The sequence below is a fragment of the Tubulanus polymorphus genome, chromosome 4 (assembly GCF_964204645.1).
Source record: "Tubulanus polymorphus chromosome 4, tnTubPoly1.2, whole genome shotgun sequence".
Lineage (NCBI taxonomy): Eukaryota > Metazoa > Nemertea > Palaeonemertea > Tubulaniformes > Tubulanidae > Tubulanus > Tubulanus polymorphus.
In genome coordinates this window covers 12,619,586-12,638,548 of record NC_134028.1, presented here as the reverse complement: position 1 = coordinate 12,638,548, position 18,963 = coordinate 12,619,586, and the positions used below count along the sequence as shown (strand labels likewise).

General features: G+C 38.9%; 2 protein-coding genes across 2 annotated transcripts in view; one reads left to right on the top strand and one right to left on the bottom strand.

Moving 5' to 3' along the window:
- LOC141903571 (large ribosomal subunit protein eL38) overlaps positions 1-7,382 on the bottom strand; it is a 134,336-nt gene extending 126,954 nt beyond the window's left edge. The window contains exon 1 of the mRNA XM_074791753.1: positions 7,373-7,382. The gene's annotated coding sequence lies outside the window, so the exon portion shown is untranslated. The remainder of the gene's footprint in view (positions 1-7,372) is intronic.
- Positions 1-18,963, top strand: part of LOC141903569 (uncharacterized) — a 122,134-nt gene that overhangs the window by 1,893 nt on the left and 101,278 nt on the right. Inside the window, exons 2-3 of the mRNA XM_074791747.1 lie at positions 9,211-9,504; positions 11,276-11,515. Of these exons, the coding sequence (XP_074647848.1) occupies positions 9,261-9,504; positions 11,276-11,515 (484 nt within the window). The 5' untranslated portion in view covers positions 9,211-9,260. The remainder of the gene's footprint in view (positions 1-9,210; positions 9,505-11,275; positions 11,516-18,963) is intronic.

Here is an 18,963-nt window from a genome sequence, read left to right as displayed (position 1 = left end):
CTAAATCAGGGTGGCGTAGGCATGGTAACAATGTTCAAATCCAAGAAATTTGACAAAATGGAGGATTTTCTCTCATTCAACTGGACTTAAGGAGTCTTTTTGCCAATCCATCTAATTGGTACAGAACTGGAAATATATCGGATATTCAGTTGTTGTCCGCGATTTTTGGCATTCTGTTAAGACATAAATGAGGTATGTACCCCAAAAAGTAAGCAAAATATCCAAGAAAAACAGGTCTCATCAATTAATAAATAGACATTAGTGTATACTTACTTTGGCTTTTCACTATGGTTATGCAATGCAGTTCACTTCTGCGGCGCTATGATCCGTAGTAAGTTCAGGATACTAGTAGGCCTAACACATACAATAAGTTAGTTACGCACAAGGGCTCGTATCAGAGTTGTAGGTCATGTAAAAACGATAAGCTGTTAATCCAATGTATAAAGTATATATAAAATAACAAAGGGGCTAACGATGCTCACAAACTTCTCAACTTCAGTCGCTTACTATTTCGTTATTTCTCATCCGATTTTGATAATCCAGGCATGATAGGCCTATGAAAACTAATAGCTTCCTGCTTCTAACGAAACTAATTCAGTTAACTTCCAATCAGTAGTTCGTGAATTATATGTCTTTGAACGCGAAATTAGGGCCGAAATTGCCTGGACCGAAAATGCTATGACGTCAGTTTTATTGCCGATTTCGAAATTTAAAACTTTGAGTTCAACACGAAATCGTTCACCGATTTTGATGATCGAGGGCTTCAAATGCGCAAAATATTCAATATTTTCTGGATATTGTGGTTGTTTCGTTAATCCATACGATCTTCCAGCTTTGCAAACGCGAATTTTACGTCAATTCACACACGCTACACGCGATCTCAAGATGGTGACCTTGAACTTGAATTATATGTCTTTGAACGCGAAATTAGGGCCAAAATCGCCTGGATTGAAAATGCTATGACGCCGGTTTTATTGCCGATTTCGAAATTTAAAACGTTGAGTTCAACACGAAATCGTTCACCGATTTTGATGATCGAGGGCTTCAAATGCGCAAAACATTCAATATTATCTGGATATTGCGGTTGTTTCGTTAATCCATACGATCTTCCAGCTTTGCAAACGCGAATTCACACACACTACACGCGATCTCAAGATGGCGACCTTGAACTTGAACTAGCAACAGGTCCGCAGTGAATTTTATTTCGTAACAATTCAATCAAATGATGTTTTATCTTATTAAAGCTAGAATAAACACGATCAGGTTATAATAGATTCTGAATTTCACGTAAATATACACAGAAAATAAATTGGAAATAAAATTCATTTGGTTCGGCATTGCGCTAAGCATTGTGGTAGATGACAGTCGCCATTTTGAGATCACGCATAGAGTTTGTGAATTGACGTAAAATCGTAAAATTCGCTTTGCAAAGCTGGGAGATCATATGGATTAACGAAACAACCGCAATATTTAGAAAATATAGAATGTTTTGCGCATTTGAAGCCCTCGACCATCTTAATTGGTGAAGGATTTCGTGTCGAACTCAACGTTTTAAATTTCGAAATTTGGCAAAAACCGGCGTCATAGCATTTTCGGTCCAGGCGACATATAATTTCGCGTTCAAAGACATATAATTCATGAACTATTCATTGGAAGTTAACAGGATTAGTTTCGTTAGAAGCAGGAAGCTATTAGCTTTCATATCATGCCTGGATTATCAAAATCGGATGAGAAATAACAAAATAGTAAGCAACTGAAGTTAAGTAGTTTGTGAGCGTCGTTAGCCACCTTGTTATTTTATACTATATACATTGGATTAACAGATTATCGTTTTTACATGACCTACAACTCTGATACGAGCCCCTGTGCAGTTACGGTCCACCACAAAAACCTATTTTACCGTGTAGGCCTATATCCTCTCTGGTCGGCTTATTTTGAGCACAGGGTCCAGGGGCTCGTATCAGAGTTGTGGGTAATGTGAAAACGATAATCTGTTAATACAATGTCTAAAGTAGCAATAGTCAGTAACCAGGTCGATTGAAATACGTAGATTTACGTATCTACGTAAATTTCGTACTGTACGTAGATGTAGGTATTTAGCTATTGAGACAGTTTGCAAGTTTTCACCGTTATACACACTCTTTGATTTTGATGTCTTATTTCAACTCCATTGCATTTAAAGTTGTTCCCGAATGATAAGAATTAAGGAAAAAATAAAAGAACATTAAGGGACTTGATATTCCTGCTGCAACCACAGGGGTTTGGCGATGGGCTTGGATTTTATTTCTGGGTTGTTGATAATCTCGCGAGAATGGCGCTAGATTTGAACTGCAAATAAATTCAAAATATCACGGCCATAGTGCCATTTTTTCCCACTTCCAAAGTTATCAACTTGATTATTTTAATGATTGTCATCCGATCTACTTGAACTAAATTTTCGAGGAAAGTTAATAAGCATCTTGTACTGTGTTGAAAATTTCATGTTGATGCGCGGTGAAGTTGGACTCCAGCCAACTTAAGATTGTTGATTGACAGGTGCACGTGTACTCTTCATCGCGGATTTCGAAAAATGTAGTTTTGAGATGCCCATCTTCTAGGCGATCTCGCAGAAAAGGGGCGGGACTGGGGATCAGGAAACCTTCACAGGTGTTTTTAAAAGTTCTTGATTGACATCCAGGTATGCCGTACTAGTTTGTACCGGAAATTTGACAAATTTTGCGACACTTAAAAGAACGCAATCTATTTCACTAAATCATGAAATTTAGAAATAAGTGGTTAACAAGGGTTTCCCCTCTGGTACTTCCCTCGATCAATAGTGTGTATGACGCGTTGCGTACAGGATTCCATGCAATTCCCTCACATAATTTATGATAATATTGTTTACTTGCATTCTGATTGGTTAAAATCACGTGTAGTTCAAACGTAGGCAGTGTTTACATTTGTGACGTCATGAAAGCCGCTCTCAGCAGCTTTGCGTATGCAACTGTATCTACCGGCGAGCCGCTAGCAGCGGCAAACGTAGTCATTGAGTTAACGTCCAAGTTCACTCACAGTTAAATAACTCATTGTCTGCCAAATACGTATTGGTACGTTTGATATTTCTCATCCCTTGCCTGCCAAAACCGTACTGGCCTGCGTTTTTCAAAGTGGTGTTAAGCTATCCCTGTGATAACTATCACCGGGATAAGAGCATTTATCCCGGTGTTAACAAAAAGAAAAATTGCTTACATTTTGATCTTATTTCTCACTCAAGAACTAACTTTAAGGATTTCTTGACATAATAGATTCCAATGCTCAATAGGTCTAGAAATAATCGAAAGATATCTTCGCAGTTCAGATCACAAGGCCTAGATGCAGATGAGATTGGCTGTTTTTGGGATATACGGGGAATTCCGGCGCTACTAAAATAATTATGGGAAGGCTATAGCATGGCCTACGTTTCATTGGACTAGGTGCTGTATATGTGCGAATTTCAAATGCTCATTGCTGGTGAGGATGTAATTTTTTCACACATCCGCCATAGGTATTGTTGAATTTTAATACCCGGTGATTGTTTTGATTGACATTGAGGTGTAAGCGAATATTCACTTACACGAGGCCTCCACGTGCGTGTGGAGTGCTACACGACACACACACAAACTCGTACAGTACACTACTAGGGGTGATGCTGTAACGCATGCACGTTTGACATGAAAATTGGCTGAATAATCGTAGCAGAAGATGAGCGCTGTGTTTTCTGTTCGATAGAATTTGTAATAAATTGTAATTTCTTGTGACCTGAAAATACTAAGCAGCAAACTATAAGTCTGTCGATGTCTGAATATTGTAGTGGTAAATTCCAGGATTCAAAACGATCTAATAGCCGATTTCTTCTGTACCGGTATTTCAGCTTCCGCGGCCAACGTTGGAAGAGGTTTCCAAGACCCAATAGTCAGTCACCCTCTGATATGTGACATCATATGAATCATATTCAATGTACTGTTTCATTTTTAACACAGAGATGACGCTATGGACGAAGTTATAATTTTAGAATAATTCTTGAAATCTACGCTTTTATACAAATTTCCTGTGCACAACGAAGAGGATTTTTTGCGATGTTGTTTCCATGTAAAAAAGCCCAAAGTTGAAAAATTTGTTTTTTTTTGCCCAAAAATTTTGCCCAAAAAGATTTCTACCTGCCTACTGACTCATCCTGAAAAGTTGAGTCGGTGTTTACGGCAAACAGACGATTATTTTGGGATGGCCTTATTTGAATATTTTTTCATATTGTGAAACATATTTTAAAAAAAATATAAAATAGTTTCCCCGCCGCGCCTACCTGTACCCTACACAATTTTGGACGTGGATCGTAAACAAATGTATATCTTTGGTCTTATTTGACTACAAAATAATTCTTTAAGAAAGATAAATTACAATATAAACTTGTGGAACTTTGAAGTCACTAATTAAAAAGATTTTTCAAACAATGCCCTTATTCCAAACAACCTCTAGCTTTCAAGGTAGACCTCACTTTGCCCATGGGCAATTTATTACATATTTCAATTCATTTTAACACAATTTTATTTTAACACACTACTATAATTGGCATAGTGTCGCAATGTTTGCCACGGAACTCCTCCATTACATTATTTTACCTCTTAGAAATTGCGTTAATGTATATTTTGTCTTAAGATTAGTTGTGTGTCCATATAGCATATAGGCCTAGCTTAACTTTCATTCGCCAAGTGCCTTGATTAAATGAGCTGAAGATAGTTAAAATCCCCTTAGCCACGAGAGCAAAATAATAATGACAAATGCGCGCTGTCAGCATCAGCACAGAGGTTCGAATCCGGCAGAATCCTTGGACACCAGTCAACCGACTCATCGCCGAAGGTGATCTTCAAGTGCCGACCAGGCTTGTGTCGTGCTTAACCCCCTGAAGTTCCTTCAAAGTCAGTAAAAAAATTTGGGTCAATTTTTTTATTTAAGACCTATCCTTTAAGATCTGCTCGACCCTGACACACTAGAGGATTTACCAATGATTTTGTTTAATTGCCTAGAATAGTGTCCCCCGACATGCGTACACCAGTCAATTCCAAGGGCTTTAAAAAAACCATTTAGTTCATGGGGTTTTCGCTAGAAATAAGTGCCCTTTCTTCATTTATTTAACTAGATCAGATATATTATTGCCATGATCAGACACCATGCAACCATTCCAATGAAAAAAAATTGTTCTTAGGGGGTGTTCACACACACTAACGACATGTACATGTCAGAATGAATACATTTTCTTTACATTTTGATGATTTATCCTGGCGATAGTAAATTGCTATCACCACATTGGAGTTGTTTTAACTTTATCACTGGGATAGCTGATTTTATCGGTGATAAAGTTAACACAGGTTTGAAAAACGCACTTCCCAGTGATAAAAATATTTAACACCGGGATTTGTCACTGGGACAGGGCTTATCACCGCTTTGAAAAACGCAGCCCAGGTACGGTTGACTTCTTTCTTAACTCTAACATTAGATGGCGAATTCATCGCACATCACCAGTTAGGCTAGTTCCAGTTAGTTTAATGCCTTTTAATTATTGGCCTATAGGCTGGCTGTTGCGATGCCTACTGATGCAACTGAGAGCAACAGCGATCGCAGCCCAGCCTATGTCGACTGCGCTCCAATTCCTAGCAAATGAGGCCAACTAGCGGGATATCAGATCCACTCAGTTGCTCCCCTGTTTATGTCCGTTATGATTACTGGCAACTGCAACTGCTCAGATGGTCACGTGATAAGCATTTTTAGAATCAATTTTTTTGGAATTATTGAGAAAGATGTTTCTAGTTGACAAGTTATTTCTTTAAGACCTTTATCATTCTGATTCTGTTTTGAGCGCTAGTGACGTCATATAGAGAGCAGGAGGCCTCTCACACCATAATTCTACAAATTTCGTTTAGATCTTTTGTCATTTGCCATGCTGAATGTTTGGTTTGTGTTTGAATTTGAAAGTTTGTGACAAGATACTAATAATGCAAACTATCGGTAAAAATTTGTACTGTGTACATTCGGTCTCTGATTGGCTGGAATTCGTGCGGTCAGTTGCATCGCAAATGAGCTCATGTCGTTTGCGATCGAAAGCAGCTGTCCGCTTCCCGTAGGCCGGAGTAGAACATGGGCAACTAGCCGGGTACGGCTTGCAACAAGTCGGTAGGCGTCGGGTTGCCATCGCAAGCCAGCTTATGTCGAACTGATAGAGCAGCAACTGGCAGCCTCTCGTAGGCCGCTAGCTGCCGCTTATCGGCAATAAACCCAGTTGCGTCTGTTGGCATCGAGTCGCTTATCGACCTAATCATCATCATCAATATTGCGGATGGATGGAGGCCTGGTAGAGGCCTATTGGTGTCCGGCTCGTTTGGTTATTGATATCGGGTTTAGTTTTAAGCCAGCCTTAAGACTGATTAGTATCAGGTATTCTATGCAGTGTTTTAGTTATATCATCTTTTGAAATGGGTGCTGAACACGCGTAAATGGACAAATTTTCTCTGAAATACCCTCTCTGCACTGGTGATTTCTTCATATTGTATCACTCATAGAAGAAATGCGGCTGATTTTACATGAAAAAGCAAGACCAGGTGAACCCTGGCATAGCACAACATTTCACTCGGTACCTTTGAAGTCAGGTCGGTCAAGTTACGGCAAACAGACCATTATTAGCATTGGTTGACGTCTATGCTAGTAAAATGGATCGAAAATAGTAGTACGAAAAAATAGCGCTGACTCTTCTCATTTTCATAGTAACTTCAAATTGTCACTCCGTTCATGTAAAACATTAGAAACAGCTGAAAATGACTAATAAAAATGTTTCAATTATTTGCCACAACATAGCGTCGCCGGATTTCTGATTTAATGGTCCAAAAAGTTATTCGATCGCATTTTTAGCCCACTTGGGACTTTAGTCCCAGCGGGCTATTGCGTTCACTTTTCGTCCGTCCGTCCATCCGTAGACGGAATCCAGTTATTTTGGGAAGTTTTGAAGACGCTTCAAGGTAATGTCTTGATATTTGGGTTACACATGTATCTACCCTAGACACATCTTCAGCCCAAAAACTGGCCCTGTCAGATTCAAGATGGCCGACTGGCAGCCATTGTTGTTCGCCGAAATCAGCACTTTACACATTTTTGAACTTTTTGAGGGAAATTTTGAAGACGCTTTGATCAATTACCTTGATCTTTCGGATATATGTGAATTCCCCCAGGGCCCATCAGCATAACAAAGATTGGACTCAAGATGGCCGTCCTATTACCTTTTTAGTGCCCAAAAATGTTAATTTTGGCCCAAATTCTGAGTCCTGTAGCTTCCTACTGGTTTATCATTTCTCATTGCAATAAGTGATGGGTATTCTTTGGAAAGGGATGTTTTATACCTGAGACAAGTATTTTTCATCAGCCAATTATGACGCAATTGGCGGCCATCATGGTGTCAGCAGTACTCATTCGTAAGTGGGAAAAAGTTTTTCCACATTATATTGATACCTAAGCATATTTTGTTACCACAATCATTAAGAAAGTTGTAGCTCATAACGTGTTCTATGATTGTTGTGAGTTTCAAGGTCATTGGTTTTTGTATATGGCCAGCAGGGGGCGTTGAATAATGCAATATCTTAGTATTTCTATATTATATTTGTATCAATGCATATTTTGTAACCTCAATCAATTGCAAAGTTGTAGCTCATGACATCATCTATGATTGTGGCAAGTTTTAAGGCCATTTGTTATTCTATATGGTCACCAGGGGGCGTTGAATAGTAGAATAACTTAGTATTTCCTTATTATATTGGTACCTAGGCATATTTTGTTATGACAATCAATTACAAAATCGTAGCTGCTGACATGTTCTATGATTGTGGTGAGTTTCAAGGTCATTGGATTCTGTATATGGTCACCAGGGGCGTTGAATATTGAAATTGTTAGATTGTTGAGCATTTGGAACCACTTCCCAAGTGGGCATGATGTCCCTGGACCCCTAGTTCTTGTTCATTATCTGGTAGATGAGAGCGGGTTAAACAATCGCGTAGCGATATGTCCGCATTGACATTGGTAGTAAAGAATGGGGACCAGCCTCTTCTGAATAGAAAACATAAAATTATGTACCTCCGGTTTATAAATATCACAGTGTTTGGATATCACTGCTATTCCAACTATCAGTATCCATGGGATTATTTGGGATTAATTCTCAGCGTCCATAAATTGCAATATTGCGATGGTTATTTGCCGCTGCTGTTGTTTTTTGGAATTGAATCGAGCGGCCTCGGTAGCTCAGTGAGATAAGGCGTGATGCTGTTGAATCCACTATCAATGCTGAGTTACAAGTGGGTTCGAGTCCTGCTGGCTGCGTACAGTGTGCGGGCAACACTTCAAAGGCCGTACCGTTGTGAGGTTAAATGAACAATCTAATAGGAATAGTCTTGGGAAACCAAGATCCAAACGACGTACTTATAGCCAAACAAACAAAAAGACAAACAAACAATCATCAGCCGGCCTCAGTGACACCAACGCCGGCATCGCTCTCTGCGACGTTTTGCATGCGTACATGCATCAGAGCTTGGAGCTCTAAGATCAGAGGGTCTTGCAATTCCATTCAGGAAAATCGTTCTGTTATTGTTTTCATTATTCAGTGGGGCCTAACAGTTCATGCGTAAACATGGGTTTTTGTATCCAAATCTTGATTGATATAAATATCTTGGCTGGGACATGATGGAAAACATCAGAATAAACTAGTTTCGTCTTTTTAACAGAATCGCATTAATGAGGTTTAACAGTACAAATAGCCTAGGCTAAATCGTTCGGCAGAAAATAAATTCATTTTCAGGAATAAAATCGTACTAGACAAATAGACCTTTTAGTCTCTGGTCCTCCCAATCAACATCGTCATAGAAGATTTTCCGGCAGATGTAAAACATTATAACCACTTAATACCACAGTATTAATCTACCAATGCTTCAAGGCCCATGGGCCTCTTGTTTTGGTATGGCCTAATTAAAAATTTTTTAATAATTAACTAATTTTCACTAACTGAGTGTATTGTTAAGCCATCTGGTGAGTGCCGGTACCCCATAATTTCCCCTTTCCGGCCTGTATAAGTTGTAACAATATTGCAATGGCCTAACCCCAATTCATTTAGAAAGTTTTGAATATTTCTGCTCTTGTACCATGGCCTTTTCTCTTTGTTTCTAGGCCCAATTCTTTCATCAAATGAACATCGCCATCTCTAACAGTAACTTGCTATGCCTGCCAGCTATACAGAAACTGTGAACCCAATTGAGGAGTCTTTAAAGGAATCACTGGGTAACAAAGACACATTGGATCGCCAGTTAGAGGCTAACTCATTCAAAATATTGATGCAAGATATAGAATTTGAACAAGCTCAAAAATCTTCAACTTTTCAACTGGAAAATATTCGCCAAAAGTATGTTGCACTCACGTCACAGCATAACTTGAAGAATGAGCATATTCTTCGTAATGGAAATGGTAGGTTTTATTTTTGATTTAGGCCTAAAATGTCATAAGAATCATAATTTTTTTTAGCCCAATTGGCAGGGGCATGGCCACCTAAAATCCATCAGTGCTACAATCCAGAGTGCCTTAGGCTCACATATCCAAACGAGCACCGAATGCACGGTATCTTATGTTTCACCACCCCACGGTTTCTGCGTCGTGCTGAACTGTAGGTACCTATATCATATCACAAAACAGGGGATCGAGGGGCACTCCCCCTGAAAATTTTGAAATTTCAAGGCTCTGAGATGCAATCTTTAAGCACATTTTGGGCATAAATCTCCTCCTAGAAGTTAACTATTTTCTTTTAGATTCGAATTGACCATTTTTAGCTCTCAAGCTAGTCGACATCTGTCATGTAGGCCTATGTTTACTAACCTGACCAAAGCACACCATTTTTACAGTCATTTAATTAAAGAAAGATCCGATAAATGGGGTTAAATACGCTGCAAATATTGATCCGGCAACTTTGTATTCAAGATTATGAATACAATAAAATGTCTTGATATTTGGGTTACACATGTATCTTCCCTAGACACATCTTCAGCCTAAAACCTGGCCCTGTCAGAATCAAGATGGCCGGCTGGCAGCCATTGTTTTTCACCAAAATCAGCACTTTACACATTTTAGAACTTTTTTGGGGAAATTTTAAGACGCTTTGATCAATTACCTTGATCTTTCGGATGTATGTAAATCCCCCTAGGGCCCATCAGCATAACAAAAATTGGGTCGATCGAACTCAAGATGACCGTCCTATGACCTTTTTTAGTGCCCAAAAATGTCAATTTTGGCCCGAATTCTGAGTCCTGTAGCTCCCTACTGGTTTGCCATTTCTCATTGCAATTTGTGATTGGTATTCCTTGAAAAGGGACGTTTTATACCTGAGACAGGTATTTTTGATCAGCCAATTATGATGCAATTGGCGGCCATCTTGGTATCATCAGTACTCATTCGTAGGTGGGAAAAAGTTTTCCACATTATATTGATACCTAAGCGTATTTTGTTACCACAATCGATTAGAAACTTGTAGCTCATAACGTGTTCTATGATTGTGGTGAGTTTCATGGTCATTGGTTTTTGTATATGGCCACCAGGGGGCGTTGAAGAATACAATGTCTTAGTATTTCTATATTATATTCGTATCAATGCATATTTTGTAATCACAATCAATTGCAAAGTTGTAGCTCATGACATCATCTATGATTGTGGCAAGTTTTAAGGCCATTAGTTATTCTATATGGTCACCAGGGGGTGCTGAATAGTAGAATAACTTAGTATTTCCTTATTATATTGGTACATAGGCATATTTTGTTACCATGATCAATTACAAAGTTATAGTTCGTGACATGTTCTATGATTGTGGTGAGTTTAAAGGTCATTGGGTTTTGAATATGGTCACCAGGGGGCGTTGAATAGTAGAATAACTTAGTATTTCCATATTAAATTGGTAACGAGGCATATTTTGTCATCACAATCAATTACAAAATCGTAGCTGCTGACATGTTTTATGATTATTGTCAGTTTCAAGGTCATTGGTAACCAGGGGGTGTTGAATATTGAAATTGTTAGATTGTTGAGTACTTGGCATGGTGTCCCTGGACCCCTAGTTTTTATCATAGGCACTGAAAATGGATGTCACTTTCAAGGATTTTTTTAAGCAGTCTATGTTTTTTAAGTACATGCTCAGTAATTAGCTTTTCTGATAGGTTTTGGTTGTATTCAAACATGTTCAAGAACTTTTCAGACATGAAGATGAATCTAGGAAATTCAGTTGATCAGATTGTTGCACATGATGGTATACCAGTACCAAAGGTGGACCTGTTCCCTGCTGATAAGATATCACAATCTTGGTCCTGTGTTCGAAAAGTTGGTTCCGGTCTTCAAAATATGGGCAACACCTGCTTCTTAAACTCAACACTACAGTGTTTGACATACACTGCTCCCCTGGTTTCATATTTGGAGACTGATGATCATCCATTGAAATGTAAGTAAAAGTTTTTATCTAGTATTTTAAGATCAATGTCAAAGATGATTTGATTTAGGAATGTATCAGGCTTACCAGAACCATGCCGCTTTTTCTTAAAGGCCGAGGAGCAGTATAAAAGCCCAATCAATGTCAAAGATGGCAGTACCCATGAAGCAATAGTTCAGTGGAGAGCTCCAACGGTTGAAACTGGAAATCTCCTATTTTCTCTGTCAGTTATCCGATTTGGACCCTCCTTTTTGTCAGACATAGGGTATTAATGTGTAATATATTCATTTCTGCAGTCAAAAATGTGTTTTAGGCCCTCCTCTACGAGAAATTAAGCTTTTTAGTTGGTATTTCCTTCAAAATTTGAATCTTTGAATGACATAGAGGGAGGAGTTATCCAGTGAATTAGTGTAGCTCACAGAGCACATGAACAGTAATTTGATACCTATAGTCATCAGTATACATAAACAAAACATAGCCCCATTCATAGTACCAAAATTTGGCAACATCAAAACTTTTTCTATGGTCAATGGATCAGTCTGAAATTTCGTACACTTGTTTAGCTATCTACCATCAATGTTGTGTCCAAATTTCATGGAAATCGGATAAAAATTAATGATTTTCAAAAAATTTGAAATGTCTCTAAAATCTTTAATCTTGGCCCTATCTCTTCAAAAAAAGATCGCTAGCATCAGATTTTCATTCCCACTATGACTAGATTACTTAAAATTAGTTTAGAACTTGATATGAAAACTTTTATGAATTTGTCAAATTTAACTGTGTGTGACCTGCTTTTCTGTTGTGAGCCAACCTCGCTCACTCTAAACATTATAAACAAGATACTGTAGTTAGTGGGACGGGCGATCTCAAGTGTTTGCCACCCGGTTAACTAGCATCCATACTCCTCGGCCTTTAAGTATTTTCTCAGCTATATGTAAACAGAATTCATTGAAAATTTTGGAGAATAACCTTGAGGTATGAATATCATCAATGAGCTTTCAAGGCTAAGTTGTGTGAGTATGCTCAAATTCAAAACACTATGTAAAAAGTTAGATATTAACTCTTTTGTTGCCAACTAATTGCCAAAAATGGCTGCTGCCAAAGCAACTTTCTGGGGCACATTTTACACCTAAGTCGGGTAATGGCTATACATTAAAATGTACGTAGGCCTATTATGACTGGTAGACATATAGGAACTAAGCCTTTATATTTCAAGTTTTTCTAATGGATAATTCCCTACAGACTGTTGATTGTATAAACATTTGTTTTTTGTAACGTTTCGAGGTTGTACCTAAGCCTTAAGCGGGTGCTTATTTTGAACCTTGCACAATAATTTGTCTGATCCGCTCCCAGTCAAATCGAGAACTGCACAGTTTTTAGCCCACTAGGTTCTTTAGTCCCAGCGGGCTATTGCGTTCAGTTTTCGTCCATCCGTCCGTAGATGGAATCCAGTTATTTTAGGAAGTTTCGAAGACCCTTCAAGGTTATATCTTAAAATTTGGTTTAGGCCTATACATGTATCTACCCTTGACACATCTTCAGTCCAAAAAAGAACTGGCCCTGTCAGATTCAAGATGGCTGACTGGCAGCCATTGTCGTTCGCCAAAATCGGCACTTTTTACACATTTTTGGTTTGCGTTATGTCAATAGTCTGGCCGATTGATAATCATTCGTATGCTCAATACACTACACTCAAATCTATTTTTAGCACACTCAAACGCAATTTAGCCTGTTATTGCACTACTAATGGGCGAATTGAACGGATTATGCAAAAATATATTTCGTAATTGGTTTTTCTTTATGGTGTGCAAAGTTGAAAGCCGTGGGTTTCATATTTTTTGAGAAATTTACCAAAAAGTTTCAATAATTCGATTTATTTGAGCAAATTTTCTTATGCAGCATCTTCAACTGTCCAAAATAACACATGCGAAAATTCACTGCTATTTGCGTCGGAAGAACTTTTTATTGCCAAGATCCGGTTCAGTAGTTATGGGCTTTCAAAGACGAAAACCCTCAAAATTTTGGTTCTATAAAATTTGTGTTGACCCGGTTGTTGTCGTGTATAGTCGCGTAGGCAGTATAGCCTTATACTCTCATATTCACTGCATGTATGTATCAGTTATAGAGTATGCGCGCCAGGGTGTAGGTCGTGCGTAACAACGATTTGTCCGAGTGAAGATGTAAGCTACTTAAAGCAATCCTATCGTAAACTAATAAACAGAGATGCTAGTTTTCCGGAAATATCCGGAATTCCGGAAATTTAGGATCGCCGATGTCAATTCCGGAAATTGGGTGAGAATTCCTCGTGGCGACCAGTAATGGCACGGACCGTAAAAGCGTTCGTTTGCTTGTACTCGTCGTGGCTTCTGTGTTATTTTATCTTGGTCTCTGTTTCCGAGGACGTTCTGCTACAATGTATATATGTGTGCTTGTTGTGGTATTTGTGCGTGCGTAGGTGGCGGAGCGCCACTGTTGTGACGCCATTTCCAATTAAAAGTCAATTATCTTTACGCGTCGTTGTACATCGTCCCGCTGACGGCCAACAATGTGAAGATGCACGTGGTAATAATTAAGATGATATCTAATAAATATCATCTTAATTATTACCACGTGCGTGCTATGTCCTGAGACACGCAGCTTTGTAACTTTCTAACAGCCTGCAGCTGTCAAGCGGGACGGTCTGCAAAATGAGCCCGCACGGAAAGATTGTCAGTCGGGAGTCGGCCGATATAAAGGCAATTGACAGCGGTATGAAAAATAAATTTAACTGGCACTGGCTAGAGTGTAAGTAACGGGGACTACTTATCGAACTACATTTGTAAGTTAGACTTAGGTGGTGTGGCGTACTGCGTCGTTTGTAAAGACCAGGTCAAATACGGTAGTGGCGGGAAAAAAGATATTCTTGGTCACCCGGATAGCGCGCGGCATAAGCAGCGAGGGATGTGTAGCACAACGAATGCCTGCCGTCGTATTTTCAGATACCCAGATCGCTCTAGAACGCATTTCCGGCGATGCAAAAACGCAAAAAGACCCCCGTTCTAAATTCCGGAATTTTGGTACTTTGGCCCTAGCATCTCTGAATTAAAAATCATGTCAGTTGATAAACTTTTTTTCATCAGTTACCGGCACTGATTGGTCTAAAATTTGAAGAACTTGGGAGCTTCTGTCCTGATTGGTCCGTATGATAAAAATGAAAAACCTCCAATGAAACCCAGGCTCTCGCTTAGTTTGTATCGTATCTTATCGGGTCACTCGTAGTTTTAGTTGTTTACATCATTCAAGGGATGTATTACAATTATGAACATTTGTTCAGACAAAAGGCCCATAATAAATTTTTCGAGATTTCATTCTCGTTAAAAGTCAGTTATCATTAAAAGTTCACACTGACCAAAATTGAGTCCTTTTTTAGCCCACTTGGGACTACTCCCAGCGGGCTATTGCGTTCACTTTTCGTCCGTCCGTCCGTAGACGGAATCCAGTTATTTTGGGAAGTTTTGAAGACGCTTCAAGGTAATGTCTTGATATTTGGTTTATACATGTATTTACCCTAGACACATCTTCAGCCCAAAAACCTGTCAGATTCAAGATGGCCGACTGGCAGCCATTGTTCTTCGCCAAAATCAGCACTTTTTACACATTTTCGAAGTTTTCGAGGGAAATTTTGAAGACGCTTTGATCAATTACCTTGATCTTAAGTTTGTATTTGAATCTACCAAGGGCCCATCAGCATTAGAAAAATTGGGTCAATCTGACTCAAGATGGCCATCCTATGACCTTTTTAGTGCCCAAAAATATCAATTTTGGCCAGAATTCTAGGTCCTGTAGCTTCCTACTGGTTTGACATTTCTCATTGCAATTTGTGATGGGTATTCTTTGGAAAGGGATGTTTTATGTCTGAGACAGGTATTTTTGATAAGCCAATTATGACGCAATTGGCGGCCATCTTGGTGTCATCAGTACCCATTCGTAGGTGGGAAAAAGTTTTTCCACATTCTATTGATACCTAAGCATATAGTGTTACTATAGTCAATTGGAAAGTTGTAGCCCATAATGTGCTCTATGATTTTGGTGAGTTTCAAGGTCATTGGTTTTGTATGTGTCCACTAGGGGTGTTTAATAATACAATTTCTTAGTATTTCTATATTATATTTGTACCTATGCATATTTTGTTACCACAGTCAATTGCAAAGTTGTAGCTCATGACATCTTCCATGATTTTGGTGAGTTTTAAGGACATTAGTTATTGTATATGGTCACCAGGGGGCGTTGAATAGTAGAATAACTTAGTATTTCCTTATTAGATTGGTGCCTAGGCATATTTTGTTACCATGATCATTTGCAAAGTTGTAGTTCATGACATCGTCTATGATTGTGTTGAGTTTTTAAGGACATTAGTTATTTCATATAGTCACCAGGGGGTGTTGAATAGTAGAATAGCTTAGTATTTCCTTATTAGATTGGTACCTAGGCATATTTTGTTACCATGATCAATTGCCAAGTTGTGCTCATGACATGTACTACGATTGTGGTGAGTTTTAAGGTCATTGGGTTTTGTATTTGGTCACCAGGGGGCGTTGAATAGTAGAATAACTGAGTATTTCCATATTAAATTGGCAACGAGGCATATTTTGCTATCACAATCAATTACAAAATCATAGCTGCTTTCATGTACTATGATGGTGGTGGGTTTCAAGGTCATTGGTTTTTGTATATGGTCACTAGGGGGCGTTATGTATTGAAATTGTTAGATTGTTGAGCATTTGAAACCACTTCCCAAGTGGGCATGGTGTCCCTGGACCCCTAGTTATATCTTTTTTTCTTGTTTAATTTTCAATGAAATGATCTTTTGCATACCGATAGCCTATGTGACAGATTTTTTTAATTCCACACCAGTTTGGCGAGCCACTGGACCATTGGTCCATTATCGAAGTTTTCGACACACATTTTTCAAATTTTCGTGGGAAATTTTGAAGACGCTATTATCAAATACCTTGATCGTTCATATATATTTGTATCCCCCAAGGGCCCATCACCATGAGAAAAATTGGGTCAATCGGACTCTCAATTTTGGCCTGAATTCTGAGTCCTGTAGCTTCCCAATGGTTTACCATTTTTCATTGCAATTTGTAATGGGTATTCTTTGGAAAGGGATCTTTTATACCCGATATTAGGTATATTTGATTAGTCAATTATGACGCAATTGGCAGTCATCTTGGTGTCATCAGTACTCATTCGTAGGTGGAAAGAAGTTTTTCCATCTCATATTGATACTAAAGCATATTTTGTTACCACAATCAATTAGAAAGTTGTAGCTCATGACATGTTCTATGATTATGGTGAGATTCAAGGTCATCGGGCTTCGCATATGGTCACCCTGGGGCGTGGAATAGTAGAATAACTTTGTATTTCATATTGGTAAGTAGGCATATTTTGTTACCACAATCAATTACAAAATTGTAGCTGCTGACATTTTCTATGATTGTGGTGAGTTTCAAGGTCATTGGATTTTTCAAGGTCATTGTATGGGGCGTTGAATATTGAAATAGTTAGATTGTTGAGCATCTGAAACCATTTCCCAAGTGGGCATGGTGTCCCTGGACCCCTAGTTTACCTTCATGACGTAGTCGTGAAGGTGAGTCATTTTTGTGTCAACACTTTTTAACTTGTTGGTGGGAGTTCTGACAAAGATTTGTCTAACGAATAAATACTAAGATTAATCTTATTAATGCAGAGTGTGAAATCTCGCTTGTTTTAAATATTTCCCCTAATTAAATGGGAACGTTTCTATCGTTGAATGGGCAAATCATGGCGGCTGAGTGCACTTGTGATAGGGTGGAAATAGTTTCATATGAGGACAAAGCCTTTAAATGATAAGAAAATCAGAGGTGGTTTATCAACTTTTTGAACAAGAGTGCTGTAATTTTCCTAATCAAATTGCTAGATTTCTGTTGTTTCTCATAAGTCAACACTTGTAATTCAAGTGTGATTTTGATGCGTGTAGAGATACATCGTGACTAGCGTATTAAATGACGGCACCATGTTTAAGCTGCGCGTCGATCGTTGCATAGTGCAATAATAGGGTGGAATTATCTTGATTGTATCCATACGAAGGTAAGTGTCGACAAATGGTCCATTACAGTCCCTCTAATTTATGTGGAGAGATGCTTTTAACCGGGAAAACCGTGGTCTGTTTCATGTTATCGTTGGCCTACGTGACTGACCTTGCTGAGCGTTAGCTGCCAGCGCGCCGCTTCAAAGTTATGAATAAAGTATGAGATAACAGATTGTTAATGACATACAGCAAATAAACCTTTTAAGAACGGTACTTAGTGTCTGATATTCTGCTGAAACATTCCAGATTGATTCACACAGCATAGTTTTTCATAGTGAGCATTTTAGTATATGAATCAATTAAGATGATTGACAGGCGCGGGTGCGGTTGTATCAGCTGTTGAAGACGTTAGATATAAATAATAATATAAACCACGTGCACGATGAAGCAGGGACAACAAACTAAGAATCACAGAATTTTTTAATTACATGTGAATTACACGTACACAGAACACACACACACACCGATAACTGAGCTGGCATATACTATGGTACATTTAGAGTTCCAATGCTGCGCGCTGTACTTGGCGGCGTGGCCGTCGGCTATACAAATGTAGAGGCATCGGGTAATTGAATAACCCGATAGATCAGGGAGAAAAAAATAATTGCTATAGTAGTCAAAATTGCCATGGGTTTAATTTTTAGGATCAACTGTGTTGATCCTTATAGAATGGTCCTGAGAATAACTTTCTGTTAGCTCTTGGTGGCACAAATGAAATTGTTACCACGGGATATACACAGCTGATATGCTGTCAATAGGTGGAAAATAGATGGTCGAATTGATATGGCCGGTTTTCTCCATCGGCTCTTGGGAAGTTTGGAAGTACCGGGTGCCAGCACGGGTAATGATAATAGCTGCGTTCACACTAGGATTTCAGTACGGTACTAAGCGTTCACACTAGGAAATTATTCGAGGCCTATTCACGGCTTATTCAGTCCCGTTCTGAAGTACGCGGCTTATCAAGTGCGGAATTCAATTCCGCGCCGAAAACCTGATCTCAGTACGGCACTGAGCTGGCTGCTTATTTTCTGTAGTGTGAACGCAGATTCAGCGCTTCGTAGTACAAAACATTTAGCATTAATTACACTCCCCTCTATTGGCGCGCTGGGTGACTACTATACTGGGCTTATTAGGTGCCGAATTGCCGACTCGTAGTGTGAACGTAAATGGCTGTTTTTTAAATGGCGTATTTTGTTGAATTCGCCACTGGCGAAGTACGGTACTTCGTAAGCGCCGAATCAAGTGTGAACGCGGCTATAGACGCCGATATACCAGGGTTGCCTTCCATCTTTGATTTCTTTTCAGCATGATGCCTACTATTCTTTATGCATTTTTTCATGTAGTGTGA